At 49.1% G+C, this 17,477-nt stretch overlaps 1 protein-coding gene across 2 annotated transcripts; it reads right to left on the bottom strand.

The window, feature by feature from the left end:
* Window positions 1–1,128: 1,128 nt before the first annotated feature.
* IMPA1 (inositol monophosphatase 1) lies at window positions 1,129–17,348 on the bottom strand. Of its 2 annotated transcripts, none has more exons than XM_066266397.1 (9): window positions 17,205–17,348; window positions 14,314–14,431; window positions 13,815–13,948; window positions 12,812–12,916; window positions 9,947–9,992; window positions 7,753–7,861; window positions 5,973–6,081; window positions 3,253–3,404; window positions 1,129–2,503 (listed from the first exon to the last, which is right to left on the bottom strand). In XM_066266397.1, exons 1-9 carry the CDS (start codon window positions 17,234–17,236, stop codon window positions 2,388–2,390), a joined length of 921 nt encoding a protein of 306 aa, XP_066122494.1. In that variant the 5' UTR covers window positions 17,237–17,348; the 3' UTR covers window positions 1,129–2,387. The 2 variants fall into 2 exon arrangements, with proteins under 2 accessions (XP_066122494.1, XP_066122495.1); XM_066266398.1 differs by lacking the exon at window positions 17,205–17,348 and adding an exon at window positions 16,620–16,894.
* Between the last annotated feature and the right edge of the window lie 129 nt (window positions 17,349–17,477).

Below are 17,477 nucleotides of genomic sequence, written 5' to 3' on the forward strand. Positions count from 1 at the left end.
CCATAGCTCTATTATCCAAGCAAGTTGTTTCTACAGAAAAGGAAAACCAGGCATGTAATACTGTCTACACACCCTGCCTGCCAGGCTGGAAGTATGGCCGGCTCCCCGAGAAGGGCCCGCAGGACAGAAGCAACGTTTCAGGAATGGGCCCGTTAGTTGGCAGGGACATTGAAGGAAAGGTGCTATCCAGTACAATGACAAAAGGCAAGTATTTATGTGTTTATAATTAATGAGCCCCTTTCTAAAGCTGGAGCTGGAAGAACTCACATCTAGGCCACAGAATACACGGGGCATCCACAGCTCTGCTGGAGGGAGTCTGTGTTGACCCATAATCCAGAGTAACTCAATTCATGAGAAAAGTTCCCTGGTTTTAATATTGTGTCATTAAACTCAAATACTTGGAAGGAAAAATAATGTTTTCAGAGATGAAAATGCTAACCTACGATGATTCTCTATGTGCAGTTTGCCACCTAGTGGTCATTGGCAGAAATACAAAAGGCAGGTTCGATAATTTTCAAATCAGGCCCCAGTGGCAAAGGAATGACTCACAACCACATTTCAATCTAAAGACATCAAATGACACCACGAAGCGCTCTGTGGTTTGTGGAGATGGGGGAGTGGTGGGTGGACAAAGCCATTTCTAAGAAATCAGGTGCTTCTGAAAAGCAGTCCAGAACAGTCAATTCCAGCACCCACAGAATTACCCAGGCCACCTTAGACATACAGACGGCCAGGCCACACTGCAGACTGGGTGAACCGACTCCCTCCGGTGGGACCCAAACAGTGCATGCTCAAAGGGCCCCAGGGATTCTCCCGTGCTGCCCAGGTGGGGCCGCTGGGCAGTGGGGAAAGGCTGTGGACTCCAGCTGCACCTCTCTCTACGTGAGCTTCGGCGCGTGTTACCATGAGCAGGCAAAGCAGGCTAACCAAGTAACACCTCTGTGCCTGGGCAGTGAGGGTAACAACCTCTCCTGGGTTATGGGGGGATTAAGTACGGCCGCGGGCATCATGTGCAATGCGTGGTGCTGTGCTCAACAAAAGCTGAACATTAATGGTATTTCTTATCAGAGAAAATGTTCTATGAGTTACTAAATAGAATAAAAGTAGTTTAAACTATAAACCTTGATAGAAATTTCAATTATACTTTTTATTTAAAATGTTCTCCAGGAATGTCTTAATTAAAATATATTTGCTTGCAAAAACAGCCTTAGAATACAGTATGAGATGTTATACTGCACGTGACCAACAGCGCAAATGCAGTTATCACACTCAAGTCTCAGCATCACGCACGGCCTACGGCTCAGACATACACTGCAGTGAGATAACCCTCCCTGAACACTTCACAGGGCGCTTTGTTCCTCACATTCAAGTCTCACATAAGCCAGTAACAAACTTAATAATCTATTCACATGCCAAGGACAAGGCTAAGCAATAAATTAATCTCTAAAAGTGTCTACGCACTGGAACAAGTTTCTGAGTTTGATAAGCCAATGGCAGCAAAGGAGCCGAGAAGAAAGAAACAGTTCGACACCATCAACGCTGTGTCTCTGCCATGTACTGGGTCCCGGTGCTCAGCCAGATGGGTCTGAGGACAGGGACTATAAGAGATTCAAGTAAATACTGTGACACAGCGTCTGGGAAACAGTCGCTGCAGAAATGTCCCCAACAACGCACGCCACCTGGCGGCGTGTGACTGAAATGGCATGGAGTGAAATGTTGAATGATACTGTGAAATATAAAAAGGGTGGTAACTGTCACTTCAAATCCTGAAGAAAAAAAATACAGAATAGTGAGCTATTACGTGTCTGTTATAACTAGGATTTGCGACCTTCAAAATAGTCATCGTTTCAAACGCTCATTTTCGGACTGCAGACCCTCCGACAGGCACTGTGCTAGGGCCCACCTGTACGCCAATGCGTAACAAGGTCTCTGCAAAGCAAGAAACCCAGGTCGGGGAGGTCATTGTCATGCTTCTAACAAATTCAATGAAATAGGGCTTTTGGACCTAAAGAGAAGTTTTTTCCCAAATAGTTGACTTTTAATTAGAATGCTTATGTACATAAACAGGGAGTCAGAACCTTGAAGTCGCAATCAGACAGGAACTTGAACATGCTCACTGACGATTTGGGGTGACCTGACATCCACCTCGTCCGGTGTGGTTCTCCCAAAGTTCACTCTCACACACGATTTGACGCAATGAAAACAACCTGTCATCTAGTCTTGCACACCTAGGCCTAGTAAAATAGAGAACAAGTAGCAATTTTTAAATCTGGACATCAAGGACGATTGAAGCCAACAGATTACAGGGCTGACGCAATGTCCTGAGTTCTGCGAACCAGCGGTGCACCAGCAGATCTGGGGTGGCTGCGTGCGCGCTGCTGCCAGAATCACTCCTCGTCGTCTCTCTGGAAGGGCACCACCTGAATCTCGCGGGCTATTCTCTCCGCCAAGGTTCTACTGCCCGCGGCGATTATCCTCCGCGACATCAAGTCAAACGGGCCCCCTGGAATCAATCAGATGTGGGAAACGGTTATGTCTCGGGCCAGAACTGTCCCACAGGACTAGTCACGGTATTTTAGGTCAGTTATCTTTCCAAAAAGCTGCTCTGTGGCAGAATCACCATGTTTAAGTTCTGGCCACAAGGTAAATGAGTTTCTAGGCATTTTTTTAGTACCAGGTTAAGGGGAGGAGGGGCCTCAGACACACCTGTCTGGAAAGTGTCACCTGTCCGTTCCTCCACATGAGTCCTATCACCTCGTCACCTCTGTGGCCCCGGGGCCTATGGCCGCGAAGCCTGCCCTCCACACACTGCACCCCTCTCCCCTCACGCTCCCTCGTGCCTCCTCCTCCCGAACCACTAGCAGATTTTTGACCCAGGTTCACCCTTTTAAAAATGTCACCATCAGTTTGAAGCATTTAACCCCTCCAGGCCTGAGGGAGAAAATGACAATGATGAGGTCCCTCACTAACTACCACACAGTCACCATTCAAAGGGCTCCTGGCAAAAGCCTCAGGTTCACAGGCCCTCTAGCCTTTTCCTACGGCCTCTCTAGAGCTCCTGCTCCTGTTCCATTAGGAACCCACACCACCCTTAGCACCTTATCCTTGCCTCTACCCTGAACGTTTCTTTTTTGCCAAAAGTAACCTGGCTGGTGGTTTTGCCTTTAAGAGTTAAAGTATTACACATATCAATCATTGAAAGACAAAAGCTACTCATGAAGGCAAGTCAAACAGACAAGGAAGACGCGTCACCTGTTACGTCCATCAGCACGCCGCCCGCTTCGGTGACGATGACGCCGGCTCCCGCCATGTCCCAGCAGTGGATACCCATTTCATAGTACGCGTCTGCGGCTCCGCTGGCCACCAGGCACATGTTGACAGCCGCGGTCCCAACGCCTCGGATCCTGACAGGTTGGGAAGAAGAATTATTTCAACTAAGGCATTCCTCCTTAATGCCAGCTCATTTCAAGTGCTGACCGAGAATCTGAACCCCTCTAGAGGATACAGGTAAGAAAAGGTCATATCTAATTTTAAAATAAAATACATAAAATATAATCACCATGGTGCACTCTATAAATGACAAAATTAATCCTCACAAAGTAATTTAATAAGATAAACATTAAAACAATATTTTCAGCAGAAAAAGGTGAAGAAACCTTTTCTGGCCTGCGTATGTATACAATCCTATTTGTTGAAACCCAGTAGGAAGGACCACCTTTGGTATCACAGAGATCTGAGTTTGCTCCCCTCTCAGCTAATGAAAAACTAATTTGAAAAAAGTTTCTTCAAGTTGTAGCCTTCTTGTCATCAAAATGGGGATGTCAACCACTTTGGCCCCTGCTGTAATGACTGTAAATAATGGAATACCCAGCAGAGGGCCCGGCACATACAAGGGCCCCAGGAAAGGGAAGCTGTTCTAGGGAAATTATTTCCTAAACCACGCCGCCAGGAAACGTTTTGTAAGAAAACAGACACAGCGCGTTTCATCTCAGCGAGTCCCTAAAATGTAAAGGAAACGGACCCATGATAACTGACTTTACCTCACAAATGCCCTTTGCTAACTAGGAACCTATTGGGCTGTTTCTACACGTCTAAGGCATTCCTTCAGACTAGGACCCCGTTGAGTGTTCTCTCCTGTATGATTACAGCTTCTGGGTTCAGGCTGGGAGACTGAAGAGTCCACTGTTCTGGGTTCAGGCTGGGAGACTGAAGAGTCCACTGTTCTGGGTTCAGGCTGGGAGACTGAAGAGTCCACTGTTCTGGGTTCAGGCTGGGAGACTGAAGAGTCCACTGTTCTGGGTTCAGGCTGGGAGACTGAAGAGTCCACTGTTCTGGGTTCAGGCTGGGAGACTGAAGAGTCCACTGAACGCGGATGTCACCGAGAAATCAGCACGTCTGTGCTTCTCCTGGGTAACACTTCCCTGTTTAGACTTTTGAAAAATTCCCGAAATAAAAGGTCACGGTTTCCGTTCTACTTCCGGCAGTGGGAAATGAAAGGTCTCAGGTGTGAAGCACTGGCTTCCTCGCACGTGTAAGGTAACCATCCCATCACCCGCATGGGCATCCCTGCTCCACACAGCACCCCGGCTGCCAGCCTCTGCAACCGCCTGCCCTCTCTCTGATGCCATTCCGGGGGAACCACAGCTTCCCAACAGTGACTGTACCTCTGCCTCTCCTCACTACTGCAGCGATCACAGACTCACAGCCTAGAATTAGAGCCCGCACAGCGGCCGCCACACTAGACACGGCGCGTCCTGACTCCTAAAAGGGAAGTTTAGTGTTGGAAGAAGAGGAACGGGCCGAAGCAGGTGCTGGTCACATGTCCGTCCAGCTGTGAGTTCCCCAGCTGTCACTCCCCTCTCTGAGCCTCAGTCCACGCCCCCACAAACCAGGCTGGATCATTAGGTGCCCTTTGTTCAGGTCTAAGTCTTACAGCCTGGTGGTGATACTGGCAGAAGGAAACAGGTAGAAATAACTGGTAGTGAATTAAAATCATGAGAATCTGTGGTCATTCACAGCTTTACTAAGGGGCCACGAGGAAAGGAAGACAAGTGTAAGGGGCCAGAGAGAGAGAGGCTGAAGTGGAAGACAGGAGGGTGGACTCACCTGCTGGTGTCTCTGAAGAAGAAAGTGAGAACAAACCTGAACTAATATTTAAATCTGTATCTCAAGAAAACTTGAAAACAAAGACATGAATCGACATGTTGAAGGAGAAACCTATGGCAGAATGAGCAATTCCAAAACACATCCTCATAAAACAGCCAGACATGGAAGATGAAAAAATTCTCAGAGGCTCATGTAAATGAAATAATTTAAAAACCAAGAAAATCAGATGGGCATCAAGTTTATGAAAACAACAGATGGAGCGATGGCGGCTAAGGAGACAGGACCACACTGGTGGACCGCCACCGGGGCCTGATCCTGCCCTGGAGGAAGGAAGAGGCTACCAAGGGCATGCACAGTCAGCTGGCCAAAGTGGACTCGGGGGACTGGAAAACAAGGAAGTATAAAAACCAGTACTGCTGTGGGAGGGAGAGGACGACCTTGCTCTCACGGAGTGACACACTAAGTATTGAGGGAGAAAGAGGTACGGTATAAGTAATGTATCTTAATTCAGGGCTAAAGCGACACTGCAGAATATTTTAATAATATATTATTTCTGCAAATTTTGTTAAGTTTGAAATTATTTTCAAATAAATATTTTCCAAATTACATTATATGGTACTAATTCCATGTCAATTAATAAAACAACTTCATTTCTAGCCTGACCTGTGGTGGCACAGTGGATAAAGTGTCAACCTGGAATGCTGAGGTCACTGCAACAAAACTCTGAGCTTTCCTGGTCAAAGCACATACAAGAACCAAGTACTACAGGCTGATGCTTCCTGCTCCCTCTCCCTTCTCGTTCTACAAGAGAACTCGTCCCTAACATGTTAACCCCCGGACCTCTCCGGAGGGAACGGCACGCTTACCCGTGAATGGGGATGCAGAGAAGTTTCTCCATGTTGGAGAGGATGGTCCTCACAGTCTCTGGCGTTCTGCAAGAACCCAGCTCTGTCACCAACAGTGACTTGGTGATATCTAAAAGAAAATATTTTCGATAATCACTTAGAATTTAATGATAAGAATATTGGTAAAAAAAAAATTGAACCTTATAATTCAGCATAAAACAGGACATTCTTAGCCCTTTTACTAATTATAGTTGTATCAAATTTGTTTACTTCTGGCCCTGATCAGCTGCCTCAGTGGATGGAGCGTCGGCCTGGTGTGTGGATGTCCTGGGTTCAATCCCTGGTCAGGGCACACCTGAGAAGCGACCATCTGCTTCTCTCCCTTCCCTCTTACCCTTCTTTCCCTATTCTCCTCCCACAGCCAGTGGCTTGATTAGTTCAAGCGTCAGCCCAGGTGATGATAGCTCAGTTGGTCTGAGTGTAGGCCTCAGGCACTAAAAATAGCTCAGTTGACTCGAGCATCATCCCGAGACAGGGGTTGCTGGGTGGATCCTGGTTGAGGAGCATGTGGGAGTCTGTCTCACTATCTCCCTTCTTCTTGCTTAAAAAAAAATTTATTTCTAAGTCTTTAAATATTAAAATATTGATAAATTTATTATCACTCAGTGGTCACTTTATAAGAGTCTAGCTTTTTACTCTATCCCTCCCAAAATGCAGAATTTAACCAATTTGCCTGCATGCCAATACCTTTAGTGGGATATTAGCAAATGCCTTAAATATTTAAAAACTGGAATTTAGAAATTAAATTCAATAAACAATTTACATACATATTTGAAATAAAACCAGTCAGAAGTGAAAGTACTCTTATCTTCCCTCCATTTACTAATCTGACAGATTATCAAGATGTCCAGTCCCTCTCTGACACTGAGACTGAATTCATGACAACTTGACACTGGGCTCACAGGACAGTGGACCCGTACAGTGGACAGCCTCCTGCCAGCTTGCTCTCAATGTGTCAGTCACTGCTCAGCTTCTTATAATCACACAACTTAAACATCATGTAAGCAGAAGAATAAGTATAAAAAGGGAAGGAGTTGTTTGTTGGAAAGCTACCGCACTCCTTCATTCCGAAATGCACATCTTCTCCACACGTTAACATCCTGAAAATCAGGATAGTTACTCCCATCTTTGGAATCTTAGCGTTCAATAGAAGGAAATGAAAGAGAAATCTGCTCTCAAATTAAGTGTTTGAGGAGAACAATTATGGCAGTGTGGGAGGAGTCTGAATTTAGACTGTTTGCAAGGATCTCTAAGTTCCTGCTGCACTTCAGCGGCATGCGGTTGGAGGACGGCGGCGCGGCTCAGGGAGACGGTGATGAAACCCTCGTCGGCTGTCACACAGGAGGACGGCTGAAAGCGTCAACCAGCAAGCTCATACAAAATGTACATGCATCCTTTCTAATGATTCCCAAATTTAACACATTTTCCCAATTTACTGTCCCATAAGTGGTCCCCGTGCCATCAGACGAGAGTGATTCTACGAAGAATTTGGGATGCAGCGGCTAAAGTAATATGCCACGGCCTCCCTGTCCCAGCCCGCAGCAGTGAGGCTCAGAAGTGTGCTCGCCCCACTCCCCCGGCTTCCCCGCTTCCACTGCCACGCTCAAACTCCAGAGGGGAAAAAAGAGAAATAAGCACCATTTCTGAATCAGCTGACACCTGGAGAACCCCAGAGGTAAACATTCAAAGCAACACAACAGGAGTACGTAGTAGGAATCACACCACAGCAGGAGACACCCACCTTCCTGCTGTGACACCTGCAGCTTCTGGCCGTTGCAGAAGGCACCCTGCCCCTTCCTGCCCGTGTACATCTTGTCCTCCACACAGCTGTAGACAACTCCGAACTCCATCTGCAGACGGAAAGCAGTTTCCCTTACCACACCTGGGGCTTCTCACTGTGAAGGCAATACTTACACTAGGAAAGTTAACAGAAAAGGCTGGTATCCTGACAAACCATGTTTTCAAATGGCTACACAGTGGGATACCTAAAGTGCCAACTATTCTACAGATTATTAATCTAGGAGATGCTAGATTAATCAGAGGCAAGAGGTCATCAGACTTGAATCTGTGACTCTCATCTGATCCATTTAAAATCTGGGAGCACCCACCTTGACCTTCCTCCCTCGCCCAGATGAGGACAGAGCGTTCCTAGTTCCCAGGGTGAATCCTTCCTCCTGAACAGGGTCCCTACCCACTCCTACCTCGTGGGAGGCTGTTCCCTCCTGATCCCTCGCCTCTGCAAGGTCGATTCTGGGACCGTCTCCCCAGGCTCTCCCTGTATTACAAAGCCTTCAATGCTCCTTCTCCCTTCACTGCCAGAGAGTGGTTGATCTACACTGCGTCTCCCACTTTCCTTTAACCCACTACAGCTGGCTCGGCCCCGATCGTGAACTCTCCTGAAGCTCCCCACGAAGACGGCCAGCAAGCTGCTGGCGACCGCCTCTCTGCAGACAGCCACCGCTCCGGGCTTCTTCCCAGAGCCCTGTGTTCCAGCAGGACGCTCAGTCCACCTCACTCACTAACCTGCCTTGGGTCACTTTCTGTAGGCCCCTCTCTGGTTAGCCTGTAACAGTTGTGTACCTCAGCGGTTCCCATTCTTCCCTTTCCCTTTAGCTCTATTCCTGCAGGCCGGCCTTTCCAGCCGGCTAATCAACTTCCACCTGGAACAGGGCTGCTGTCACCTCCATCCCCACAGGGGAGCTCATCTTCTCTGGTAGAAACCTCTGCCAGAGGGCAAACACTCACAACCTAGCATGCCTCACTCCTTCCCCATTCTGCTCCTTCACATCTTATCTTGAAAACATTTCCTGAGTCTGCATTTCCAGCTATTCTCACCATACCATCTTAGTTCAGAATCGCCGGCCCCAATACAACCTCGACGTGGCTGGAAACACCTGTCACTCTGCTGTTCCCACCCGGTACAGTGGCGCAGGCGGGCACTGCCCTGCCCCTGCCACCTGTAGGGACTCATGAAGCCATCACATCCCCTTATGCTCTTATCCATGCTGATCTTTCTCACTAAAATGTGTTCCTTCTCTTCTTTGCTTGGCAAACCCTTCATTTTCTAAGACTCAACCCACATAACCAGTTTATAAGACCCTTCTGTTACAAAGATCTCCCCAACCCACTCCTGGCAACTAGTTCACCTCTCCACATCCTAAGGGTTCGGTTTTCACAGTCCACCACACGTGATCCTCTCTGCTCACACACTAGTCTGTGGAGCTGGAAGCTCAGTGCGGGACGCACACAGTGCCGGGAGGAGAACCCGCCCAGCGCTCACTCCGCTCCTCTGCACCTCCTCCTGGATCTGCACAGCCCCGTGGCTACTTCACTTGCACTATGTCTTCATTTTCTCAGAGCCTTCTTAACTCTCTCGTGCACATGCTGATCAAACCCGTCACGAGCTTGTAGACAAGTAGAGAGATGATGATAACATCCTTCATTGTTTGATCAACCAGTCAAACAGCAAGGCAATGCGATGGCTGCAGCGCTGCCCTGCTGGGCTTCCAGACAGCAAGTACCTGGGTTCCTGAGCACACCCTCTGCTGCCCCCGTGCCCTGGCCCCCACCACTGCCCAGCCCTCCGCGGGCACCCACGAAGCACCCTCCCTCAGACCTTGCCTCTCTCGTTAACCGTTTCAGGTCAGGTGTCAACTCTGCGCACCTAACACTATCATATATGATGGTGATTAAATACAGGATAGTAGGTCAGTTACTTCGTGTATTTCTTCCTTATAATGCTTGCTTCCCAAAAAACATTACATTTTCTTCACTGGCAAAAGCATCAGGATAATGTTAATGCACCTGCGTTTATTTCAAAACAGAGAAGCTGGACAGACTGAACATGGAGACAGCCTGAGTTTGTCACAATGGCACATTCACCCTCTCAGACAATGACAGCAAGGCCTGTTCCAATCACAAGTTGAACCACATACCTTTTTATTCACAACAAAGCCGATTGAAACAGCAACAAAAGGGAATCTTAAAAAAAAAAAAAAAAACAAATTTACCAAGATAGGACTTATTTTCAATAAACACGTTTTTTCACAATATAACTGCTTACAGATGTTCCGTGTGAGGCCTCCCCGCCGCGGCAGTGTGGGGCAGTGTGCAGCCTGTGTGAGCGCAGAGGCGGCCCCGCGCGCAGGCCTGCGTGAGGGCAGAGGCGGGCCCCGCGCAGACGCAGGCACCACGGCAGGCACAGCCTCCGAGAGGAGTCCCCAGCAACTGAAACGGCGCTCCCTCCAGACAGGCGCTGGGACATTGGGGGCACAGATGGGAAGACCACCTCACCTCACACCATTTTATGGCTTTTGATTGTCGAATATCACAAATATAGTAGCAACGTAAACTTTTTCCCCAAAAAAATAAAAAACAAATTTTAACAGAGATTTTTAATCAGTCATGGTTAAAAAGAAAAATGTCTTTTCTTTGGTCATTTCTCCCCAGCCTGGGCCTATAGAGGCAGGCGTGAATTGGGCAGAACAACTTGTCTCAATTCGAACACCCAGCTGGGAGCTACACGTCTGAGGAGTGAACCATGAGCCACAGTCACCACTATGGCGCATGACGGTCCAAAGACACGGCTGTAATTTCTGACTCAGCAGAGAATCAAGGTGAAGAAAACATCAAATAGGTTCAATACTACTATTAAAATAAAAACTTTTAGGAATATTAAATAGTTTTTATTTTAACAAAATTGAGACCATATGATACATACACACTACACTCTCATCTTCTATTACAGCCGCCCACGAGCATCCTTGCACTTTCACACCCACCACACACAGAGTCCACACCTCAGCCTCACAGCTGAGTGTTCCCAAGGACATGCACACCTATGAGGCCGTGAAATGTAACATCTGCTCATTCTAACTCTCGCTGGCAATTCCTCCAGCACTGGGCACGGCACTTCGTCCTGGTATAAAGTACTACCTATTCGGTCCCAACAACTCTATGAGGCAGGCACCCTTAATGTGCTCACTTTACAGACAGGAAGAAAACAGCAATGAGGCTCAGCAGACTGAGGGGCTTGCCCAGGTCACAAGGCTATGAAAGAGCACGTGGCTTCAACCCTACACTGTTGATGCTAAAACCTGTGCTCATTTTAAGCTTCTCTCCTGGACTGAGCCCTCTACAGGGACAGCACTCTAGTACTGATCCCAGGTGCGCCATAAATGACCTCAGAGTTGCGGACCCACCTGCTGGTATTCTCACCCGGCGCCCAAGGTGGGGGAGAGGAGGGTGCGTTCTCACCCGGGGCCCACAGTGGGGGAGAGGAGGGTGCATTCTCACCCGGCGCCCACAGTGGGGGAGAAGAGGGTGCATTCTCACCTGGGGCCCACAGTGGGGGAGAGGAGGGTGTGTTCTCACCCAGCACCCACAGTGGGGGAGAGGAGGGTGCATTCTCATCCGGGGCCCACAGTGGGGGAGAGGGGGGTGCGTTCTCACCCGGGGCCCACAGTGGGGGAGAGGGGGGTGCGTTCTCACCCGGCGCCCACAGTGGGGGAGAGGAGGGTGCGTTCTCACCCGGCGCCCACAGTGGGGGAGAGGAGGGTGCGTTCTCACCCGGCGCCCACAGTGGGGGAGAGGGGGGTGCGTTCTCACCCGGGGCCCACAGTGGGGGAGAGGGGGGTGCGTTCTCACCCGGGGCCCACAGTGGGGGAGAGGAGGGTGCGTTCTCACCCGGCGCCCACAGTGGGGGAGAGGAGGGTGCGTTCCCACCCGGCGCCCACAGTGGGGGAGAGGGGGGTGCGTTCTCACCCGGGGCCCACAGTGGGGGAGAGGGGGGTGCGTTCTCACCCGGGGCCCACAGTGGGGGAGAGGGGGGTGCGTTCTCACCCGGGGCCCACAGTGGGGGAGGGGGGGTGCGTTTTCACCCGGCACCCACAGTGGGGGAGAGGAGGGTGCATTCTCATCCGGGGCCCACAGTGGGGGAGAGGGGGGTGCGTTCTCACCCGGGGCCCACAGTGGGGGAGAGGGGGGTGCGTTCTCACCCGGCGCCCACAGTGGGGGAGAGGGGGGTGTGTTCTCACCCGGCGCCCACAGTGGGGGAGAGGAGGGTGCGTTCTCACCCGGCGCCCACAGTGGGGGAGAGGAGGGTGCATTCTCATCCGGGGCCCACAGTGGGGGAGAGGGGGGTGCGTTCTCACCCGGGGCCCACAGTGGGGGAGAGGGGGGTGCGTTTTCACCCGGCACCCACAGTGGGGGAGAGGAGGGTGCGTTCTCACCCGGCGCCCACAGAAAGGTGAGCGGGGCGGGGTGTTGGGTCACCCACGTCCCAACAGGAAGATTTTACCACCACTTCCATATCTGATGAAAACCCTCATAACACATTTTATTCTACAAATTACAAATCCTCTAAAGCAGTGGTCCCCAACCCCCAGGCCACGGACCGGTACTGGTCCGTGGGCCATTTGGTACCAGTCCACAGAGAAAGAATAAATAACTTACATTATTTCTGTTTTGTTTATATTTAAGTCTGAATGATGTTTTATTTTTTAAAAATGACCAGATTCCCTCTGTTACATCCGTCTATGACTCACTCTTGATGCTTGTCTCATAAGTTCAACAATTATATTTAAAAATACCACAGTTTTTACGCCAGTCGCATAATTTTATTTTATGCATTTATCCGTCCCACCCTAAAAGCCGGTCTGTGAAAATATTTTCTGACATTAAACCTGTCTGTGGCCTGAAAAAGGTTGGAGACCACTGCTCAAAAGTACACGTTCATGAATGGAGCACTTGAAAGGTCATCTACACGCAGTAACTACAACATGAAAAATTTAAGGACGTACCTATGTACAAAGTTAGTCGTTCCGTCAATAGGGTCGATGATCCACGTGGGGTTGTCGGTCAGGACACTCTTCTCACCCGCGGCCACAGATTCCTCACCAATGAAACTGGAAGTGAGAATGACTCTATACAATGCGTTCAACAGGGTTCAAGCTTAACATTTCCTTACTTGTAGTCTACTATAAAACAACAGAAGTCCACACACCACACTCTTCCATCGTTGCTCCTTTTCCCTTGGGAATGATGAGTGTGGGCAGGCGTTACCCCCTCACCCCAGGGAACAAAGCCACGTGAAAGCCCCAGGACTGACAACCCCACTGTGCCACAACAGGGAGAGCAAAGGCACGAGCAGGTACACACCCTGCGAAGGTGCTGTCGGCAGAGGGGGACTTACTGGGGAAGGGGGTGGTTTTAAAAATAAACCCCCAGTTCTCTCTTCTAGAGGCAGGGCCTAACGCTCCTGGCCTTGAGTGTAAACTTGAACTTAGTGACTGCCCGATCTGTGCCTGTGAGGCGGCCCTGACCTCAGGTGCTTCTTTCAGATTCCCTGGAGCTGCCACAGAAAAGGTCTGCAACACAGAGCATATCACTGTCTCTCCATCTGCCCACGGGCGATGCTGTCACGTCCCATGCCTCCAGCATCCCAACGCTCCTCTTACAGGAGGGAAGCCCAACAGCCCCTCCTGGCTGCCCCTGGGGCGGACATCCGAGTCTAGCAAGCAGGTGGTCCTGCCTCGGGTTTGTAATCCTGAGCTAAGAAGGCGTCAGAGTCAAGAGTGAGGTGACCAGCGGCCTCCGCGGCCATGGCTGCTGTGCAGTGTCCATGTCCACCTTCGTCCCCAGCTCCCGCCCGACCGCCACTTTCAGGGCCTCTGAGCCTCCCCACACCTTCCAGTCATTTCTTTCCAGGTTATGTTAACTGAAGTCAAGTTCTGGGTCTAGAATCAAAAATTTTGACTCCAACCAGGTTTCATTTTTACCATTTGAAACCGAAATAAGAAATACCTGTGTGATGGATACTTTTCCTTTATGAAAGAGAGAAGCATTTTTTCCACTTTTTGGTCAGTTGCAGTTACTAAGTCAGCTGGAGAACTTTTGATCATAACATTCACTTCATTCTTTAGAGCATCACGAACCACCTAAAAAGATGTTTTTGGTAAGCAAACAGGAAAAGCATCAGCAATTTTAACCAAGTTGAAAAATTAAATAGAGAAATCATATAAAACATTGTCTAACTTAAATGATATTCTTAAAAATTTCTTATCATAACATTCATATAATAAGCCTTTAGTGGATATAATGTTCTAGATACAAAATCACAGAATCTTACAACCTACTTTAAAGTCGCAACTGTCATCACAAAAAGTTAATGACATAAAACTGGAGCATTCACTCCATGTCCAGTGTTTAGTGAAATGAAGAGCAACGCGCATGTGTTTTACTTAACACGGTGGGCGCTGGCTGCCCACATGCGCCACACCAGGGACAAGGTGCTGGTTCATACCTCACCGGCCCGCCTTGCCAGGGTCACTGCATACTCCATGCACTCCTGCCAGGGATCTGCCATCTTCGGGACAGGTTTAATGCATATCAGCACACAGCGGCGACAAACCTCTAAAAGTCTTAATCACAGAACAGTTAGTTCACAGAACCATCTCAGTCAGCAGAATACTTTCAATCAGGGTTCTCATCCCCTTTGACTCCAGACTTTAATCTTTCTCAAGACTCACTGGTAGATCAAGTAAAAAACATTTTTATCCAAAATTACTCCACTTCTATTGTAAAAACATATTTCATAACAAAATATACTCTGCAAAAGTGTCTCCCAAAGTGCCCACATCACAGCACATTTACAACAGCAGCACTGAAATGGGTGACGAGGAAAGGACACAGGAAGTTTCAAAGACTGGCACACGGGAGGGGTGCAGATCAGTCTCCCCTGAGGTGTCTCTGCAGCATGCGGGTTATTTTGAGCTGAAGGCCATCGAGGCCCAGCAGCGGCGGGAAGAGCTTCCACTGCCTTCTCACCTGCCAGTGTTGCTTCTGTTTGTCACACAGTTAAGCTCAGAGGCTGGTTTCTGTCTCTGCTAAACAGGTTCACTGTGGGAATAACACAGGCCAACAGCACACAGGAGAATCTCTCTTTACAAGCCAAATAAAGCAATGACACCCTCCAAACAGATGAGACATTCATCTCACTGGTGGTCCCGGTGTATCTGTTTATACCAGGTGGAGGAAGCACTTGGCGGTGCTGGAAAAAAAAAATTCGCACCAAAAATAATAATAATAAAGCAAAAAAGAAACTTTTTTCTCCGAGGTTCAGAGAGGGCAAAAAACAAATATTTTAGTGTGCTGAGCTGCCCAGCTTTTCCACTGACCACTGCAGAGAGGATGAAAATAGCACACACGGCGGGACCACATTCTCAGGTCTGTAGCTAGGACAGTGAAACTTTTCAAGATGTCAGACCCAAAAATGTGGCATCGTTTATAAAGCAGCCTGAATCACGTCACCTTTATTACTGAAAATAACTAATCCCTATCACAGGGGCTCTGCAGACAGGGCAGGGCAAAGGGCAGACACTGAGCTGCTTCTATTAGCTGCTTTGTCTTCCTGGGATGAGTATTTAAAACATTTACAAGGCCTTGGACAGATAGCTCAGTTAGCTAGAGTGTCATCCCAATACACCCATGTTGTGGGTTCCATCCCTGGTCAGGGCACATACAAGAATAAACAAATGAATGCAAAATAAGTGGAACAACAAATTGATGTTTCTCTCGCTCCCTTCCTCTCTCTCTTTCTCTTTCTGTAACAAAGGAAGCCACTTTTTAGTTACAGAAGTAACTGCTTAGTGTGCTTCAAGTGCTGTTTCCAAACTCTTTCTTTCATTCTCATTAACTCCCACTCCCATCTTCTGGGCTGAACAGAAGAAAAGCTGTGCTCCAGTCATGCCTGTCCCCATCTACAGCACTGACTGATCGCCCAGCATTCTTCCCACCCATCAAAAGCTGCCCTTTCTTCTAGGCATTCTCCCCAGAAGTCATCACTCATCATCCAGAACCGTTTGCTGACTATTGCGTGTGGTGCACTATGAGACTAGGGCCAGAGCAGGGAACACCCAGGGTGGGGCCTGGGACATTGGGCTTTCAGGTGAGGCCACCAAGCACCGACAGGAGGTGGAGATAGGTGGAGGGTCGGCAGGTCAGCTCCGGTTTTAGACTTACAACACAGGAGTGCAGAGTACACCGGGTGGTTGGCTTACAGCTGTGGGGTGAGGTGTGGGCAGGATGCATGAGGTTAACTGCTTGGGAGATAAAGCTGGGGGAACTGAATCACAGATGGGGGGTATGACAGGCAGGAAGAGCTGGACGATGCCCACAGCTCCCACGCTGACAGCTGAACGGGTGATGGTGACATCTACCGCACAGGGAGCAATCGAAAGGAGTCAAGTTTGGGGTTGGGGGTCGGATAGGAGGTGGGGAGGGCAAGGCTTCAATTAGTGGAGGAGCAGGCGCTTTTGAGCCCGAAAGGAGTTGTCCGTTAGCAGCTGGGTCCTGAGCTCAGAGGAGCGGTGCCCCGCAGTCTATACATCAGTCACCAGGGAGGGAAACTGAGTCCCGAGTCTGAACACTGTCCCGCCCACCCGCCCGGCGGTGTCCCCTGTGTGGCCCCAACAGCGCGACTGCGTGCCCCGGGCTGAGCCGGGTCCGAGTCCCCGGAGGCGGTGAGCCGCACCGCAGGCCCCGGTGCTGCCCGTCCGCAGTCCCGCCGCCCGCCGAGCCCGCGAGGGACCGCACAGACGCAAGTCTCACCTCCGGCTGCAGACGTCCGGTTCACTGAGCACCGGCGGCCCCTCGGCTAGTACTTCCGGAAGGAGAGAGGAAAAGTCGGGGCAGGAAGTCCCGCCCCTCGGGGGGAGCCCCGCCCCCTGGGTCCTGGTGAGTGTGACACATCCAGACCTGCCGGGTTCTGTTTTCTCACCTGTGGTTCCGACTCACTGCCTCCTGCCTGCACTTTCTTCTGCACATTTTTATACAATTCGTTTCCTCTTTACTCTGCGTACCCCTTCTTCCATTCTTTCCCGTTTCCCATTTCCCTTTCTCCATTTCTCTCACTTACTCCAGACTACTCTTCACAAAACACAAATTGCAGGTATACATCCAGTTTTGCAACTTTTCTTTACTAAACCTATGCTAGGTAGTAAACATATATACCATGTAAATTATACATACCACATAAATTATATATAAGCCATATGTTATATATATTATACAATAGATATAATATATAATAGATATGTAGTATATATAATAAATAGGTAAATTGTTAAGCGATAGCCACAACCAACTACCCCTATACTCAGTAATTGATTTGGTTACCATTTACTGAGGACTTACCGTACTTCAGATAATTGCACTATTAAGTGCATTTCACTTGCACGTGGCAACAGTTTATGACAAAGGTGTGATTAGCTTCATCGAATGGATGAGAAAGCTAAGGCCAGAGAAGTTATTTGTCCTCAGGTCACATAGCAAAGGCAGTGATTGGGACATACAGATTCAGAGTCCACACTCTGAAGTGAGGCTGCACTGTATGAAATACAGTGGACTTTAAGGACTAGTCTGGTCCTTAAAGTATCTCCTCTTCTCCAAATAACAGGTCTGGCATCA

The sequence above is a fragment of the Saccopteryx bilineata genome, chromosome 3 (genome assembly GCF_036850765.1).
Source record: "Saccopteryx bilineata isolate mSacBil1 chromosome 3, mSacBil1_pri_phased_curated, whole genome shotgun sequence".
Lineage (NCBI taxonomy): Eukaryota > Metazoa > Chordata > Mammalia > Chiroptera > Emballonuridae > Saccopteryx > Saccopteryx bilineata.